This window comes from Symsagittifera roscoffensis, chromosome 9 (genome assembly GCF_963678635.1).
Source record: "Symsagittifera roscoffensis chromosome 9, txSymRosc1.1, whole genome shotgun sequence".
NCBI lineage: Eukaryota > Metazoa > Xenacoelomorpha > Acoela > Convolutidae > Symsagittifera > Symsagittifera roscoffensis.
The window spans coordinates 50,372,338-50,391,534 of record NC_087070.1 but is presented as its reverse complement, the minus strand read 5'-3'; the positions used below and the strand labels follow the sequence as shown (position 1 = coordinate 50,391,534).

Here is a 19,197-nt window from a genome sequence, read left to right as displayed (position 1 = left end):
AAAACATTTTGTTATTTTGTTTGTGATTTAACGTGTTTTTGTGGTAAACCGTTAAAAACACTTTTTTTTTGTTCCTTTGAGCACACTTTGTTTCCAAATTTATCTCATATTGACAGAAAATTGATGAAGATAGTTTTGTTGTCCGCCATAACAACAAACCATTATCAAAAATTTTTCAATCCCTTTCGGCCTGTGGGTGGTCAAAATTGCAAAAACACATAGGTGCCTCACTTGGGAACTGAACTTTTTAAGAGCAACTGAAAGGTGTATAAAAAGCATTCTCATCCAAAAAATATCAGGCTGATACCAGATTACTCCAATGTCATCAAAATATACGGTTTTTTGATTTTTTGGTTAAGAAAAGCATCATTCTCCAAAAAGTAGTGACTTAAAAAAAGTGGCAAAAAGTAACAAAGGCTTCAGCGTCAGATAAGGTTTTTTTTTCAATTTTTGTTGCAAACATTTTTCATAAAAGCATTTTTTATGTAACTTTTTTCTAAATTTAAATAAAAATTCTTGAAAAGTAAAATTTTATATTATAGTTTGGAACATTTATATGAGAAAACAATGATAAAACATTGGGTTGACTTGTAGAATATGTAAACATTAAGAATATATGTATGTACAATTTATCAAAAATTTAAAAATTGATTTGGACACTGAGTTTTTTTCGTTTTCTTACTATCAATTTTTCAGTTCATCTTAAATCAAAACCGCAATTTGAAAGAGCGCTGAAAGAATTCATGGACGCAGTTTGCTCCAGTGCTTTTCGCCGTAGAGCCATGAGACCCGAAGGGTCGTTTGAAGCGCCGACCGGAATCGGACTCGGAATTGAGGAACCCAGTTGTGGAATTCCAGACCCTGGACCATCGATTATATTCCCATTAGCTGTTACATTCGCATTATTCGCGCACATCATCGCATTTGCGAAACTCTGCGCCTGCTGATTTAAAACCGGAAACGTCACCGAAGTCGGACTATTTGGAGCCAGTGAGTGTCCCGATTGAAGGCCTAGATTCCCCGGCTGAGTTTCCATTCCAAACCCGAACGCCGCCTGGTTGATTGAGTTTCCAGCCGTCCCGATTCCCGAATGTCTCGGGTTCCCGAACGTCGGCGGGAACGTGAAAGAAGTCATGGAGTTGTTAGGGGTCGTGGCGGCGCCTCCTGCCGATCCCCACTGTCTGGGGTCTGGGGCGAAAGGGTTGTAGCTGCAAACGAAGGGGTCACCTCCGAAAGCCGCGAACTGTCCGAAGCCCATGGGGTGTGAGCCGGGAGTGAGAAGGGCGCCTCCTCGGAACACGTTCGGCGAACACTTCTTCCGTTTCTTCCATTTGGCTCGTCGGTTTTGGAACCAAACCTAAAACAAAAAATTGAAAATTGAAGTTTAAAAAAACGTTCATGAAGCATCCTAATGTATGCAAATCTGGCAAAATATTTGCAAGAAAAAGCAAAACGCTTTCCCTTCCTAGAACTATATCACCAGGACAGGTCGAAATATCAGCTGATGTTCTCCCAAATTAGAGCAGTTACAATCATTACATAGCATCTTAACGTTATTTATATAATTTGCAATTGGTTCTTGCTTGAACCACAATTCGACCTAAATATCCAATTTTATATATGCACTTAATGAGTCCTGAAAAATTTAGATTAAATCATTGATGATTGCTAATCAACTGTTTGGTTTTCACTAAGCAACTGACTATTTGAGAACAGTTTCTTTCACTTTTTATACTTCAAATGTATATTTTGAAAAAGGGTGTAAATACTGTAAAAGGGATTCGTTACTAGGTGCCAAAAGGGGGAAATAGTTAAAGAGATCGGATATTTTTGGGGCTTGTTAAAATATGAAAGATCTTTATTTTGATAACCAGTTTTGAATTTCTTACAGATTTCATCCGTGGGTTTTATTACCAGTAACAAGAAGTCATCATTTAGTGATTTGTTTTATTAGCTTGATTACGATGGCATTTATGTTTTGTGGGAAAGGAAAACGGTTCCTTTCTTCCCTTTGGGTTCAGCTGTGCTCTTTCAGGCTAATATGCCTCGCGGGATAATATCAGCCCAAGTTAGAGCAAAAGTGACCCGATAATTATGAGATAATAACAACATTTACAAATTGGAGATAACATATATTTTCTTGTTATTGACCACGATCAGGTGATTAATGACTTTTAAGTCCCCCAAAAAAATTCGCTCCGAAACAACAAATGCGGGATAATTCTATCCGCCATATTTCAAATTCTATATTTCAATATCTTGTATCACAACATACAATAATAATTAATCAAATTTCATTTTGAAACTTGTCCTAAATAGTCCAAAAAAGCGCCGGTCGGATTTTAATTTTTCATATCTATTCCAGAGTCAATAAAGTCGCGGAGTTTATAAACAGGATATTGGATAAATTTGATCATAATCAGGCGTAATTTTGGGATATGAACAAATAATTGTTTCCTGCTCTGACAGACTAACTGGCGTGCCAGTTTTCCTTTGTCCAGGCTGAAAAAATAAAAAATGAAAAATGAAAACAAAAAGATATATCAACAAGAGGTGACTTAGACAAAAAAAGTGTGAAAAAAAGACTGCACAAGAAGTGAGCATTCAATATAGGCGGAAAATTACAAAACTTCAAATTTTGAAACAAAAAGAAATATTTTTCTGAATTGACTGATAAAAAGGTGTTAAATGGGTACTTCTGAAAACAAGACGCCCAAAAGGATAAACCGGAAATGTAGGCAATTTCGTGCATTGAATTAGTTTTGTTATAGAATATCTTATATTTATTATATAGATTGAGTTTTGGCTATGAAAGGAAGATCAAGTCGATAGACTGAAAAGTGACTTTCTCTTAAAGTACTTTGAAAAATTGCATTTTAAAGTGAGTTAATCGACTACAGGTTAAAATGTCTGGCTTCACAATCTGAGCAAACTTTCTTCGATTTCATGTAAGTTTCCCTGGGATTACGTTAACTCAAAAATCCCTGGTGTCATGAGAGGAAAGGCGAAAGCTTAGAACTTTAGTGAATAAGTCAAATTCGACAGTATTGTTTTCACAAAACAAATCAAAATTCAAAAAAATACTAATTCTCAGCTGATTTTCTGTAACCTGCTTAAAACAGTTTATTGCCAAAGACGAGCTGAATTAAACTCCACAAACTGGTTGTCAAGGCTTCATCAAAAGCTTTTTTGTGTTTTTGTAAATAGCCCGGGTTGACCAAAACTTCTTATCATACAATTTCCATATATGAGAAACTTCTTGTCATACAATTTCATACAATTCCATACGTACAGAAAATTGTATGAAAACTCTATGATAAGCATTTTTCCATATATGAAAATTGTATGATAGATGTTTTCCCATAAACAAAAAATTTTGATTTTTTCTTTCTAAATTTAGTTTCTGAAAAACTGTCGGTTGTAGTTGCAACCGAACACAAGTCACAAAGACCTTGGTTACTCAAAACACCAAAGGTTGGACGGTCTTACATTTACAATGCATATATACAATGCTAGTTATAATGCTAGCCTAAATAATAACCAAAAGTTGCTCGAAATTAAACTTAAAAAAAACGAATATTTTTAACCGGTTTTTCTCCACACTGAGCAATTTTTTTTAAATGCCGATCGATCCAGGACTGAAATGGTATTAATATTTTATTCACTCGGCCCATTCTGGGTAAAAAAAAAACACATCTGAAGACAAAACTCCTTCCCACTTTATGTGGTCGGAACAACTAACTAAAGTATCTGTAAATTGTGGCATACAAAAGAATACAGCTAAATCATAAAATGATTGTGAATTTTAGTCAGCGCTTATGAATAGCAGAGGAACTATCAAAACGCTGCTCAGCCTGTCTGAATTTTTCCGTTTTCATCGTTCCGACCATTGAAAACGGGGAGGAACTTTGTATTCGGGTCTGTTGTAGTTGCTTAATGTTCTGTTCTGCTTTGGTTTGATATATCATATAATCGTGATTCAATTACAATCGTGATTCGAACCACATTTTAAAATTTTTGGTTTTTTGTCTTATTTCGAGCGAACAAAGTGAGCAAGCAGTCTTATTTTAATTTCTTAAAAGCTTACATTAGCATAATTTAAAACGTATAAACTTAGTTTTACTTGGGTAACGATTGTTTACTTTGAGTATTTTAGCGATTTTTTTGGAATCAAAAATTCAAAAAACTGCAAAAAACTTGAAAAAATTTTCGAAATTTTTTAAAATTTTTTTTGTCGTTCTTTTAGTAATTTTTCAACAAAATTTATTTTTCAATTTGCTATTCTTAGTATAGCTGTCGAATATACCTAATCCCCAGTTTTTTGTTCAGCTCCTTTTATCACACCACGCCGGAAAAAAAAACGACATTAATTTGCAAAAAACTTTTTTGTATTTTTGAAAAAATACGGTCGGAACATTCTGTGCTACTTGCACAGTAACCGGCTAGCCTTGCTTGCTTTTACAAATTTCCAGTAGGTTTTTGCCGAAGGAGGTTTCTTGAATGGGTAAATATCTATTTCGCCTTTAAAAGTGTTCACTTTTTCCCAATCTAGCCCCCTTCCCATCAATCAACAAGTTGAAGCCCACAGTAGTAAACACTCCCTCCCCATAGTACAAGAATGCGGCCCCATATTTTTTTACTATAGTTTGGATGGGGGAGGGGTCGCAATGGGATATAGCTCAAAGTATAAGTGGAGTAGAAACGTAAGGTCTGGATAAATTACCCCCCCCCCCCTTCCCCTTCCCCTTCTCTTACTTTTTTCACCCCCGTGGCTTGGAAACGGCCAAAGTTAACAACATGCACGGTGTGAAAAGATAATTACCTGGACTCTGGATTCAGTCAGTGCAATTCTCATAGCCAGTTCCTCTCGCATGAAGATGTCCGGGTAGTGTGTCTTGTTGAAACACCTCTCCAACTCGTTCAGCTGAGCCGGCGTGAATCGGGTTCGATGTCGCTTCGGCTTGGGCACCACAGTCCCTCCTCCCCCTCCCCCTCCTCCCCCTCCCCCTCCTCCACCCCCACCCGAGTTGTTCGATGAAAGTTTAACCGGCGATTGCCCTAAACAAGAGAATTTGTAATAATATTGAGCTTCCTGCCACATAATTAACCAAATCATGCCACAATTTACGGTGTTTCCAGAGTTATTCAACCACGAATTTTAGTACAATCTTTGTTCAAAATTCTCAAGTTAAAAAGTCTTCATAACTGTCACAGAAAGTTAGTCAGATACCCGAAATTATGGACTAGATGATGTTTTTGACACAAAACCAGCGAGAAAAATCAACTGTCTTTGATTATATTGGAACCACGCGAGTGCGATGCAACTTAAATCTTTGTAGAAAAAAAGTTTCTCAAATCAATATGAAAGAAATAGCGTCTGTCCCATTGCCCCTGCAAATTATGCCCCCTCCCATAATTGTAAAATTGCAATGTAGGAGTGTAAAATTATATGGAAGTATAATTTTTCTGTACTCGGCGTGCGGGCAAAGGCTTCAACGGGAAAGACTCAAGAAATACGGGTGTAAAGGTTTTTATTGTTCCGAGTTCTTACTTTTGTTTAGTTTTTTCTATAATACTATTATAATTAAAATTATATTTGCGGATTATATCTATAAACATTCTAAATTGGCACGTTGTAACCCATTTTTTTATTATTAACTTTAAGTTTGAGCAACTAATTAGATTAATCCATAGTTCCACAGGACCAGGGTGGATTTAGGGGGGGGGGGACTTGTTTTTCTCTCAGGGATTCGACCCCATGCCGACCCAAAGGGTCCTTCTTTGTACTATTTTGAGATAACCCTTTTTTGGCTTACTCACCCTAAAATTTTTGTAATGGCGCCTTCGGCGTCAAAATATACTAATTTTGAGGGGAGAGCGCGCCGAAGAAAACGCAATTTTTTGGTTAAAAATTTCCAAAAAAGTTTTAAAACGAATTTTTTCAAAATTTTGCCTGCTGCGCAGAAAATTTGGTTAATATGGGGTCTTCATAGGAACTTAAGAGAGCTCAAAAAATCAATTTGGTCGACCTACAAAAAGTTTTTTGAAAATCCGCCCCCACCCCCCGAGAAACTCCTAGATCCGCCCCTGCAAATGACGCTTAAGAAAAACTTCTTTTATTAAGGCGCTTACAGGAATAAGTAACTGGGTATATTTAAGAGATCTTGAGTTAATAAATTTCAAGAACATATCAAATATTTTGAGAAAAGTTAAAATTGTTCGACAATTTCTACAAGTATTCTGACATATTTTAAATTCAAATTTGAATAGAAGAAGGCAAAAAAAAACACAATTATATCAAAAATATACAATTATATCAAAAGTGTAATATAAGAGTAATATAGTTGAATCTGATTCAAAAAAATCTGACCTTGCGGACTGTTTTTGACGGGAGAACAGGACGGTGTCGGAACGCTGCCCTCACTCGACGCTGGCGACGCTGCTGATGCTGCCGAGAGACTGTTGTGTTGTTGCGGGGTCAGTGAGAGCGGGAGCAGTTGCTTGGGGTTGTTGTTGTTGCCGAGTGGGTGGTTAGGGGGAAGGTGTCCTGCTTTCGCGACTGAGTTCAGAATGTGTTGCTCTACTGATGCTGAGGTCGAAATGGAAATCGGATGGTGAAGATTGGGAACATCTGAACAAATTCCTGAACAAATAAGGATCAAGTTTTTTCAAATTTCTAAAAAGTTTCCATATTACACCTTGTCAGTAATTCTCTATCGACTAAAAAATCAGATGAATTTTTACTATCAAGGATTTAGTTGCTGGTTTGGTTGAAATATGAAAACGTTGCTAGTTGATTTACCTTTAAAGATATCAAAAAATTGTTGTTTTTTGGAGATTTAAAAACAAATTACATTAAACTCACCGATTGAATTCATCTTTATGTTATCAATTCCTGAAATAGGTTTTTTCTACTTGAAAATTTTGTTTAGGATTCAAATTGACTGATAATGACTTTTAGATTTGAAATATTGATCAAATATTATCCCAGCTCATCAGCCTTTCCCATACCAGGTGTTGACCAATCAGAAACGAGCATTTCTTTTTGTCCAGTAAAATTGGAGTAGGAGCCAATTTTTTCGCTTAGTTAGCTTGATTATCTCGCTTATCAGCAATGATTATATCTTGAATGGGAATTATTTCCCTAACATAAACAAACAATATAGCCCAATTGAATAAACCCTTTAAATTGAATAAAAATAGCAATAAATAGATAAATTATTTGGCAACTTACAAAGTTAGAATCTTCAAAAACTGATTGTCACTTTCAAGCGGTCTTAATACTGATCAGTGTTTCGACAAAAAAAAACAGAAGCTAAAGAATATTGCAAGATTTGTTGTTTCAGATAGAAATAGAAAAAGACGACATCATTCTTCTAGCAAAAACTTTACTTTGAAATTTGAGGAGCGAAACATTTAGCATCAGTTTTTTGACATCAGGTCAAAGCCTTGAAGGTTCTGACTGCCCGTTGACGTGTCTGGGTAAATAAAATTTCTAGAGAAAAAATGCGAAAAAAATTGATTTTCTTTTCAGTTTTTTGTTGTAAACTTTTTCGCGCCCTACCAGAGGAGAGCAGTCAGAGCTGAATACCAGCTGTTAACGAAAACAGAAAAAGTTATTCAAATTGTAAAAATTTTCGAAATAATTCTGCTCGGGATGATGGTGTTTTTCTGCAGACAAATTTCAACTTTTTAACTAACAATTTTTGACGTAATTTCTTAAAATCTTTTAAAACCTATTGCTGTTTTGAGCTCGAATTAAAACAAAATTCACCTGTATCATTTTCACCTGTATCATTTTCGGTTTGAGGCATGCTCTTTGGTCTGTTTATTGCATTTCAATATGCAAGATTTATATAGCTTGTAATTTAGATAGCGTGTGGGGTGATGATTTTTGAAAATCATTTCGAAATTTTTTCATTTTTATCAACTATTTGAAACAAAACTACTCCATAGAAAGTGAAATGCAGTCGTATCATTTAGTGCTTTAACCTGATACAAGCAGTGTTGTTGATTATATATGCTCGCAAAAAATTGTTCGTATCAGGGCGAAGCCTTGATTGTTTTGACTGCCGTTTAAGGTCTTTAGAAGTGTTTGTTTTCTAAAAAAAAATAACGTACATTTCGAAACAAAATTTTTTAGGAATCATCTCTCCACACGCCGTATGAAGTAAGAAATGATAATTTTTGGCTCCTAGTAACGTAGCAGTTATGACAACTAGCCTTCATCAACTAAATTGGAATGATTTCTAAGACGGATTAAATCTCCGCTTACGCATTAAATGCGCAAAATATTGGCAATGTTCCAAAATTTCCAAGTTAGCTATTTTAAAACCCAAATAAATTCGCACAAATTAATCCCAAAAGAAAAATCTTTTTTAATTTTGAACTCAAGACAACAAAACAATTCGAAACAATTTTTTAAAAGTCACAACGAGCACCCGACCACCTCTAGTTGGCCTATCGACCTAAGTTCAGAAATTTTGGCCAAGATTCTACTGACCTAACTGGATTGCTTTTCGGTATCTTTTATCAACAAATCAAGCTTTTTGTTCGTACTGGTGCAACGCATTGATTGTTCCGATTCCCTTTAGCGACAATGGAAAATTTTTTGTAGCACAAAACTGATCAAAAATGCAAGGAAAAGAAGCGTTTAATTTTTTTGAAGTTTTTATCACTTTATTTTATAACTTTAAAGTTTTTGGAGCCAGAGGAGTTTTAACTGAAGCTTGAAAGTTTATCACAATTACGAACTTTGTTTCATGGTTCTTTGCTGTAATCGCTGGCGGTGCTCGCTCAAAACTTGTCGAAGAAGAAAAATGTTCATTCATGTTTTTCTCGATTTTTTAAAAACTGAATCTAATATGTCATTGAGCCTGGTTTGTTAGGCAGAAAGTAGGTTTTTAATTTTTTTCAGATGAATATTGTTTTTGGCATTGATTAGCAAAAAAAGTAATGATAAAAAATTATCTAAAAAATTCTATAAAAAAGGTATTCTGTTTGTTTTTCTGTGGCCAATTTCGTTTTTTCTAAACAAAACTACGAGTTCAAATAATGTTTTAAAATGGAGATAATTTGCTTAGTGTGTTTGAGAGAGATTGTTCAAATGGGACCTTGAATATTGCGTGATTGTTAATTTAGTGTTGAGAAAACTAAGCGTAAAGATTGTTAGAAACATTTAAAATCTACGAGCAATCAAAGCTTTTTGTCGCTTTGTTTTCACATTTGGGTATTTTATAGAAAATTTTTCAGAGTGTTAAGAATGATAACTTTTTAATGCTGATTTTGAAATTTTGGGTTGCATTTTTTTTTATCACGATACGAATTCGTGCAATACAGTTAGAACGTGAAGGTCAAAAGAGTTCAATAAATTGAACAGCTTTAAAAGAAACAAGACTGCGAGTAAATGAAGGCAAAGCTTCTTTGAGTTTTCCGGCAACAATTTACGGCCACCTAAAAATTTAACAAAATAACCGCAAAAAATTCTAGTACTTCATTTTTTGGTCTTCACTTTACGATATTTAAACGACTGCAAATTACGACTGCACGCTATTTAAAGTCCAAAGGGATATACTTAGTGCCTCGTATTCTAATTTAAAAAAGCAAACGTCCTGTCTCAATTCAACTTTGAACTTTTTAACCAGCCACATATTCGTGTTTCAAGAACACATTATACTCAATTGGCCAAATTAGCAATATACAAACCACCCTTACTTTACAAAAAGTTAATATACATTGGTCTCCAGACAACAGTTTTTTTGCACTATAAACTGCCAAAAAGACTTTGTTCAAAGGCAAAAATTGAGTAGATAAAAGTATCAATCTAAGCATGTTTCGCATTTTCGTCGGAAGTGGGATTAAAAATTTTTGAAATTAAGCTTCATTTATTATTTTTGAGCTCAAAGCGAGATGATATAAGAAAACGCGATAATAGAAAAAATAACTGAGCATATATTGAACAATTTTTGCGATATCTAAAAAAAATTTAATTATTCCATACTATTTCTGCTATGATTTTTGTATTAAGCTTATAATGTTTCGAAAAAGAAATCGAGATAAAGATTTTTTCCGGAAAAAATTATGGAAAATTATTGCTTCTTGTTTGTTATTTTTGACAACCCAAACCTAGGGTCGAAATATTTTGTGCTTTTTGCAAAATACCAATTTAGCTTTTTCAGTCATAATGCAGCCGAGCGCAAAATTTTTTTCCCTGTAAAAAGCTGTTTCCTGGCACGCAAATTGGCGGGTGTTTTGATAAGTAACTAAATCATTAACTCAGTCGCTATTATTTTATGATATTCTTCATAGTTTTTTTTAGTATTCTTTCTTTTTTTCTCTCTATCTCTCTCTCTCTCTCTCTCTCCCTCTCTCTCTCTTAATCCAACAATCTGATTAACACTCGGTGTTGTGAAACCAATGTGTTTCGTACCGAAATTGTCTGCTCATTTTTTGAACCCTAATAATGCGGAGGTTTATTTCATTCAATAAGTATAGTCAAACCTTCCGCCATAATATCCTCAACAGCGCCTAGATGTCTTAAATGAGAAAAAATTGGACTGACTGCGTAACCATGTATCGTAGATGGGCTATTTTACGGGGCTTGTAATAGTGCCAATCAATCCAAATTGGGCGAATTAACACGGCTCCCCTAGGTAGATTCAGCCGCTAGCTGCGGGTTGGGTTTATACACAATTATTAACTATTACAACTGTGATCAACAGCAATAAACTTTCAATTAAGCCAATTTGAGAATGCCTATCAATCGCACAAATGGCCACATAGTGAATGAAAAAACAACATTTCAATCACCAATCGCTTTTTGTTCATCAATAAACTCTCTTTTCTTCCCGAGAAAAACAAAACAATAGAAAAATACTGAAAAAAAAGACAACATTCGCTAGTCTTTAGTCTATAAAAAGCGTGGACATGTAGCTACCATAACCAAAAATAATTTTCATCAAAGAGTTTCACTTTAAACCCATCAGAAAATTTATAAAATACTCATTAAGTATTTAAGACAGATGCTTAAAAGATGTTCTGCAAGATTTTATTAAATTCGATTATTCATTTCCGGAGAGCCTCTCTTGTTATATTACACTTAAAATTTAAAATAGAACAATAATTTTTTGATGTTAAGTGGTCTTTTTGGAGAGGAAATCATTTTTGAAAATGTGAATCTTGAGGATTTTTGTAAGAACCTGCTGCAAAAGTTAAAGCAGCAAGTTTATATTCTCTAAATTTCACGTCACGAAAATTTTTTCAAAAAAAAGTAACCAAATTGTCTGAAATATTTGTATGGTTCAAATTAACAGCTAAAAGATGCGTAATTTTTTGCTGAGAGGTGTTTATGAAAACACTTTTAGATCGATTATTTTCAAATCAGTCTTAAAACACCTCCCGTTGATTGTCATTGTTTAAAATTACGAATACCTAGTTGAGCTAATGAAAGGCTTTTAAGTTTCGTAACAGCGGTAATTCGACATTTTAAGCACTTCCTAAGTGGAAATCTGAAAAGGGATTGTCAAATATGTCCTTAAATTGTAGGTTTCTTATACAAAGTGGATTTGGGACCAAATTTGACTGATTTCTTCGTCCATTTAAAATTACCAGCAACATTTTTACGATGACTTGTAATTTCGAAATACTGAAATTACACTTTTCATCAAAGCACGATCTTTTCACTTGTTTCTATTTTTTGCATATAGCAGGATTCTACTTTCAGAAATTTTATTACTCAAAATTGACATTTCCGAAAAAACTCTGCAATCAATTTATTACTCTTGAAAAAGTATCTTGAATTAATATATTTCGTATCAATAAAATCCTTCAAAAAGTTCCACAATAATTATCTTTGTGAAAATGGTAGGGTGACAATGATTCTGAGGAGCTGTATTTTCTTAAAATCTTGTTTTTCTTTCTGGTTTTTTGTGTTTGTTTGCTAATTTTCCGATAACACAAAAATGCACGGATACCAAATAACATCATGTGACTATCAGTCAAACTTCTTGGTATGAAAATCGAAAACTGTTTTGGAGAAGTGAGGGGGGGGGGGGTGGAGAGGGAGGAGCAAAATCCACCTTAAAAACAGGTTGCGTGTGACAGGGCAAGGGTCTGAAAAGTAGAGTGACGTAGACATATATGGATCTAAACAGGAGTTTTATAAACTAATTAAAAGAGACATGAGAAATAGGTAGATGTGCGGAACTGCGTGCCAATTTGTCCCTAAATGGTTAATTACAGCGTTCAATGTAATGCCGGAAATATTCCGCTTATGAGGCAGTCAAGCGAACTTTTACGCACAAAATAAAAGTAAAGCATTTCAATTGATGCATTTTTTGCCTGACTTTTCCAAAAAATGGGTTGAATGCCTTATATGATCCATTTAATTCAAGTATTTGTCCACTTAAAGGGTCTTCCTTTAAAACTATCTTTGGGCAAGCTGTTTTTTTGCCAAAAAAGGATAATTTTCTTCTGCCAGTGCCCCGCGGAAACTGATGTTTTTGCCTGTAGGCAAAACTGTTCAACTAAGTTTGCTCTTCTTACTCAAACTCTGAAAAACAGGCGCCACGACAACCCTAGTGCCGTTTCTTATTGTTACTACCTTCGAAGAACACTTGGAATAGTTGTACTCGGATGGAATAATTGTGCCACAGTGTGATTTTTCATCTGAAAATTGCGTTTTTTTTTTCAACTAGCCACTTTTAAACGGAATTCGAAAGATAACTCACCTGTCCATCTTGACATTTTCAGACAACTTGCTATAGAAAGTTGTTTTCGACGAATAGCCAGAACAACAATTTCCTCTTGATTTCACAGTTGATATTGAACTAGTGCGATGGAATTACCCCAATTAAGAATTCTTTACATGGTATGTGGACAAGTTGACAGCAAATTTTGGTTTTTATTCTTTAAAGTGCCTGTTATCAAAGATGGTTTTGGACATTTTTTTTCTAAATTTGAACAAAAATTTTTTCAAATTTGTACATGATCACAGCTGCCCTCTATAAATAACCCAAAATCTGGTTTCAAGAAGTTTCCAGTTTATACTAGGCCAGTTTTCACTATCCGCCTTCTTAAAAAAAACCTGCGTGATTGCAAGAAACAGTGGAATTTTTCAAATTTGTATTTGCAAACAACACAATTTTTTCGTTGAGAAGTTTTCAGATTGCATGAAAAACTTTTTTACTCCGCTTTTTTGAGAATAGCGCAGACTAGGAAAACGGGTTTTCAGACTCGGAATAAACTGGTAAAACCTGGAAATCATATTATGGTATGTTCATAGATGATAGCTTTTATCATCTGCACTTGGTCTATAGATGAATTTTTCGTTCAATTTGATAACTTGAAATTGTAATATGTTTAACACCACTTAAATCAGGAAAATTTTTTGAGTGATTAAGCTGCTTCCTAAAGTCTATGATTAAAAAGTTGATGGACATTTTCTCAAAACTTAAAAATAGATGTTTTTTCGAAATTAAATATGAAAAAACAGTTGGAGTTACACCGGAGTTTTTAACTTTCTAGAAAATAAAAACAAAAAAGCTAGCGTCTAGCAGTACTCTGATAAGTCAGAACATTTACCGCAGATCAACTTGGAAAGTTTTCTAAGCCTGATTATAGCGCCGCTTACGCGTTAGCAGCACTAAAGTATCCCGCCATGATTGCCTCCTTAGTGATATGAGTTGAAGCCGAATGGTTTTGTAACCTATCCAAAACCAATGAAACTGATATAGGTTAATTATTATTATTGCTTCGATTTTTGGTCACAATTTCCAGTAGAGCTAAAAAGACCAAGAGTCACCCAACAAAAGTTTTTTAAGTCAGACTTTTAAGTTTAAGGAAAACTATTTTGAATTTTGAAAATCTAAGGGTTATTGTGGCGATGACAAGGAAAATTAGGCGAAATTACTTCAATTTTTTTTTATTCTTGTTTAAAGTGCAATTTTACTGCACGAACATATATTTAAAAACTCAGAGGTTATTTTTCAGACGTTCAGACGTTATGTTTTCAGACGCTATTTTTTCCAGTTTTTTTTTCCTTGATAGTAGAGGTACTCGAAACATGATCTGCAAAAACGAAGATGAATTAGGTGGATAACATATAAATTACACTGATACGAAATGGACTGTAATTGATTTTGTAGAGATGATATAGAAAAACCTCAGAAACACTGATCTGAATCGAGTTAAAATCGATCTAGTTTAATCCATAAAATTAGCTTAAAGAATCAATTTTAATCAATTCTAAGTCAATTTGAACTTATTTTTACTTTTTTTTGTTTGATTTTCATACGAACTTTAGTAATCGTGATATTGATATAATTCATTTTGAATCGATACTTATCTTTTTTTTTGTATGACTGTTTTGAACAATTATATTCAGGTTGCCTTGACTATCAATCAAAACATAAAGAAAACGAACTGAAAATTAAAAAACAAACTGTGTTTTCCATATTACGTTTCAGGATGATTTTTGGTCTGAAAAATAACTAAAAAAATAACTAATTTGTACATTTTCTGCACCATCAATGAATTGCATTAGTTGGAGTTATTAGTTTTTTAAAATCAAATTCCCAACAAAAACGTGCTAAAACGTCAATAATTAAAAATTAATTTGAACATTTCGCAAATTTTTTTAATCAGCGTTACATTTGCAACCCTTAAAAAGGATTTACTTACACTCAAGACTTCGCAAGTGTGCGCTAAAAAACGTTCCTCGAGTGACTCTCAATGTGTATAATTGCTGATGTATAATATATGTATAACTTTTGATGCAGCAAAACATAAGTTTATTAACTTTCGGAAACTTACGTTGACACAAGATTTCAAACTCTCTGGGCGATTGAAATGTGTACACATGGGGATACGTCTGCATTTATGTCTGTTTGATTGTATGTTTAAATGTATTAGTGTATGTAAAAAGAGGTTCGTGTATCTATTGTTTAAGTATTTTTGTATATTTCTATATACTCACCTGTTACTTGTATGCATGTATATGTGAACTGATAAAAGTTTGTTTGCAAGTCAAAATGAGAAAAAGTGATCTAAGATGCTTACATATAATTTACAATGATACGAAATGGACTGTGATCGATTTTGTACAGATGATATAAAAAAAACCTCAGAAACACTGATCTGAATTGAGTTAAAATCGATCTAGTTCAATGCATAAATTAGGCTTAAAGAATCAATTTTAAAGATGCATTGACTGAATTTTAAAGAATCAATCAATGCATCTAAATTGCTAATTAATCAATTCATTATTTTTATTCAAAATTATAATTCATTAGTTTTGCGCAATAATCCATTATAATTGATTATAATTGATTATAATCCGTTTTGTTTGTCTATTTTGTCTCTCGAAGTTGTATCTAAATTGCTTATTAATCAATTCTAAGTCAATTTGAATTTATTTTCACTTCTTTTTGTTTGATTTTCATACGAACTTTAGTAATAGTGATATTGATATAATTCATTTTGAATCAATATTTATCCTTTTTTTGTATGACTGTTTTGAACAATTATATTCAGATTGCCTTGACTATCAATCAAAACAAAAAGAAAACGAACTGAAAATTAAAATACAAACGGTGTTTTCCATAATACGTTTCAGGATGATTTTTGGCCTGAAAAAGAACTTAAGAAATAACAAATTTGTACATTTTCTGCACCATCAATGAATTGCATTAGTTGGAGTTATTAGTTTTTTAAAATCATATTCCCAACAAAAACGTGCTAAAACGTCAATAATTAAAAATTAATTTGAACAGTTCGCACATTTTTTTAATCGCCGTTACATTTGCAAACCTTAAAAAGGATTTACTTACACTCAAGACTTCGCAAGTGTGCGCTGAAAAACGTTTCTCGAGTGACTCTCATTGTGTATAATTGCTGATGTATAATATATATGTATAACTTTTGATGCAGCAAAATTTAAGTTTATTAACTTTCGAAAACTTTCGTTGACACAAGATTTCAAACTCTCTGGGCGATTGAAATGTGTACACATGGGGATACGTCTGCATTTATGTCTGTTTGATTGTATGTTTAAATGTATTAGTGTATGTAAAAAGAGGTTCGTGTATCTATTGTTTAAGTATTTCTGTATATTTCTATATACTCACCTGTTACTTGTATGCATGTATATGTGAACTGATAAAAGTTTGTTTGCAAGTCAAAATGAGAAAAAGTGATCTAAGTTGCTTACATATAAATTACACTGATACGAAAGGGACTGTGATCGATTTTGTACAGATGATATCAGAAAAACCTCAGAAACACTGATCTGAATTGAGTTAAAATGGATCTAGTTCTATGCATAAATGAGGCTTAAAGAATCAATTTTAAAGATGCATTGATTGAATTTTAAAGAATCAATCAATGCATCTAAATTGCTTATTAATCAATCCATTATTTTTACAAAATTCTAATTCAATAGTTTTGCACAATAATCCATTATAATCGATTATAATTGATTATAATTCGTTTTGTTTGTCTATTTTGTCTCTTGAAGTTGTATCTAAATTGCTTATTAATCAATCCATTATTTTTACAAAATTCTAATTCAATAGTTTTGCACAATAATCCATTATAATCGATTATAATTGATTATAATTCGTTTTGTTTGTCTATTTTGTCTCTTGAAGTTGTATCTAAATTGCTTATTAATCTTTTCTAAGTCAATTTGAACTTATTTTCACTTCTTTTTGTTTGATTTTCATTCGAAACTTAGAAATAGTGATATAGATATAATTCATTTTGAATCGATATTTATCCTTTTTTTGTATGACTGTTTTGAACAATTTCATTCAGATTGCCTTGACTATCAATCAAAACAAAAAGAAAACGAACTGAAAATTAAAAAACAAACGGTGTTTTCCATAATACGTTTCAGGATAATTTTTGGCCTGAAAAAGAACTTAAAAAATAACAAATTTGTACATTTTCTGCACCATCAATGAATTGCATTAGTTGGAGTTATTAGTTTTTTAAAATCATATTCCCAACAAAAACGTGCTAAAACGTCAATAATTAAAAATTAATTTGAACAGTTCGCACATTTTTTTAATCGCCGTTACATTTGCAAACCTTAAAAAGGATTTACTTACACTCAAGACTTCGCAAGTGTGCGCTGAAAAACGTTTCTCGAGTGACTCTCATATTGTATAATTGCTGATGTATAATATATATGTATAACTTTTGATGCAGCAAAACTTAAGTTTATTAACTTTCGGAAACTTTCGTTGACACAAGATTTCAAACCCTCTGGGCGATTGAAATGTGTACACATGGGGATACGTCTGCATTTATGTCTGTTTGATTGTATGTTTAAATGTATTAGTGTATGTAAAAAGAGGTTCGTGTATCTATTGTTTAAGTATTTCTGTATATTTCTATATACTCACCTGTTACTTGTATGCATGTATATGTGAACTGATAAAAGTTTGTTTGCAAGTCAAAATGAGAAAAAGTGATCTAAGTTGCTTACATATAAAATACACTGATACGAAATGGACTGTGATCGATTTTGTACAGATGATATTAAAAAAACCTCAGAAACACTGATCTGAATTGAGTTAAAATCGATCTAGTTCAATGCATAAATTAGGCTTAAAGAATCAATTTTAAAGATGCATTGATTGAAATTTGAAGAATCAATCAATGCATCTAAATTGCTTATTAATCAATCCATTAATTTTATTCAAAATTCTAATTCATTAGTTTTGCACAATAATCCATTATAATCGATTATAATTGATTATAATCCGTTTTGTTTGTCTATTTTGTCTCTCGAAGTTGTATCTAAATTGCTTATTAATCAATTCTAAGTCAATTTGAACTTATTTTCACTTCTTTTTGTTTGATTTTCATACGAACTTTAGTAATAATGATATTGATATAAATCATTTCGAATCGATATTTATCCTTTTTTTGTATGACTGTTTTGAACAATTATATTCAGATTGCCTTGACTATCAATCAAAACAAAAAGAAAACGTACTGAAAATTAAAAAACAAGTTGTGTTTTCCATAATACGTTTCAGGATGATTTTTGGCCTGAAAAATAACTTAAAAAAAAAACAAATTTGTACATTTTCTGCACCATCAATGAATTGCATTAGTTGGAGTTATTAGTTTTTTAAAATCATATTCCCAACAAAAACGTGCTAAAACGTCAATAATTAAAAATTAATTTGAACATTTCGCACATTTTTTAATCGCCGTTACATTTGCAAACCTTAAAAAGGATTTACGTACACTCAGGACTTTGCAAGTGTGCGCTGAAAAACGTTTCTCGAGTGACTCTCATTGTGTATAATTGCTGATGTATAATATATATGTATAACTTTTGATGCAGCAAAACTTAAGTTTATTAACTTTCGGAAACTTTCGTTGACACAAGATTTCAAACTCTCTGGGCGATTGAAATATGTACACATGGGGATACGTCTGCATTTATGTCTGGTTGATTGTATGTTTAAATGTATTAGTGTATGTAAAAAGAGGTTTGTGTATCTATTGTTTAAGTACTTCTGTATATTTCTATATACTCACCTGTTACTTGTATGCATGTATATGTGAACTGATAAAAGTTTGTTTGCAAGTCAAAATGAGAAAAAGTGATCTAAGATGCTTACATATAAATTACATTGATACGAAATGGACTGTGATCGATTTTGTACAGATGATATTAAAAAAACCTCAGAAACACTGATCTGAATTGAGTTAAAATCGATCTAGTTCAAAGCATAAATTAGGCTTAAAGAATCAATTTTAAAGATGCATTGATTGAATTTTGAAGAATCAATCAATGCATCTGAATTGCTTATTAATCAATCCATTATTTTTATTCAAAATTCTAATTCATTAGTTTTGCACAATAATTGATTATAATCCGTTTTGTTTGTCTATTTTGTCTCTCGAAGTTGTATCTAAATTGCTTATTAATCAATTCTAAGTCAATTTGAACTTATTTTCACTTCTTTTTGTTTGATTTTCATACGAATTTTAGTAATAGTGATATTGATATAAATCATTTTGAATCGATATTTATCCTTTTTTTGTATGACTGTTTTGAACAATTATATTCAGATTGCCTTGACTATCAATCAAAGCAAAAAAAAAAACGTACTGAAAATTAAACAACAAATTGTGTTTTCCATAATACGTTTCAGGATAATTTTTGGCCTGAAAAAT

General features: G+C 32.6%; 1 protein-coding gene across 1 annotated transcript; it reads right to left on the bottom strand.

Annotated features, from left to right (window-relative positions):
* Nucleotides 1-547: 547 nt before the first annotated feature.
* LOC134854885 (homeobox protein orthopedia B-like) lies at nt 548-6,961 on the bottom strand. The gene is made up of 4 exons (XM_063871244.1): nt 6,866-6,961; nt 6,371-6,643; nt 4,823-5,058; nt 548-1,357 (listed from the first exon to the last, which is right to left on the bottom strand). The coding sequence occupies exons 1-4, from the start codon at nt 6,876-6,878 to the stop codon at nt 698-700; spliced, it is 1,182 nt and encodes a 393-aa protein (XP_063727314.1). The 5' UTR covers nt 6,879-6,961; the 3' UTR covers nt 548-697.
* Nucleotides 6,962-19,197: the final 12,236 nt, after the last annotated feature.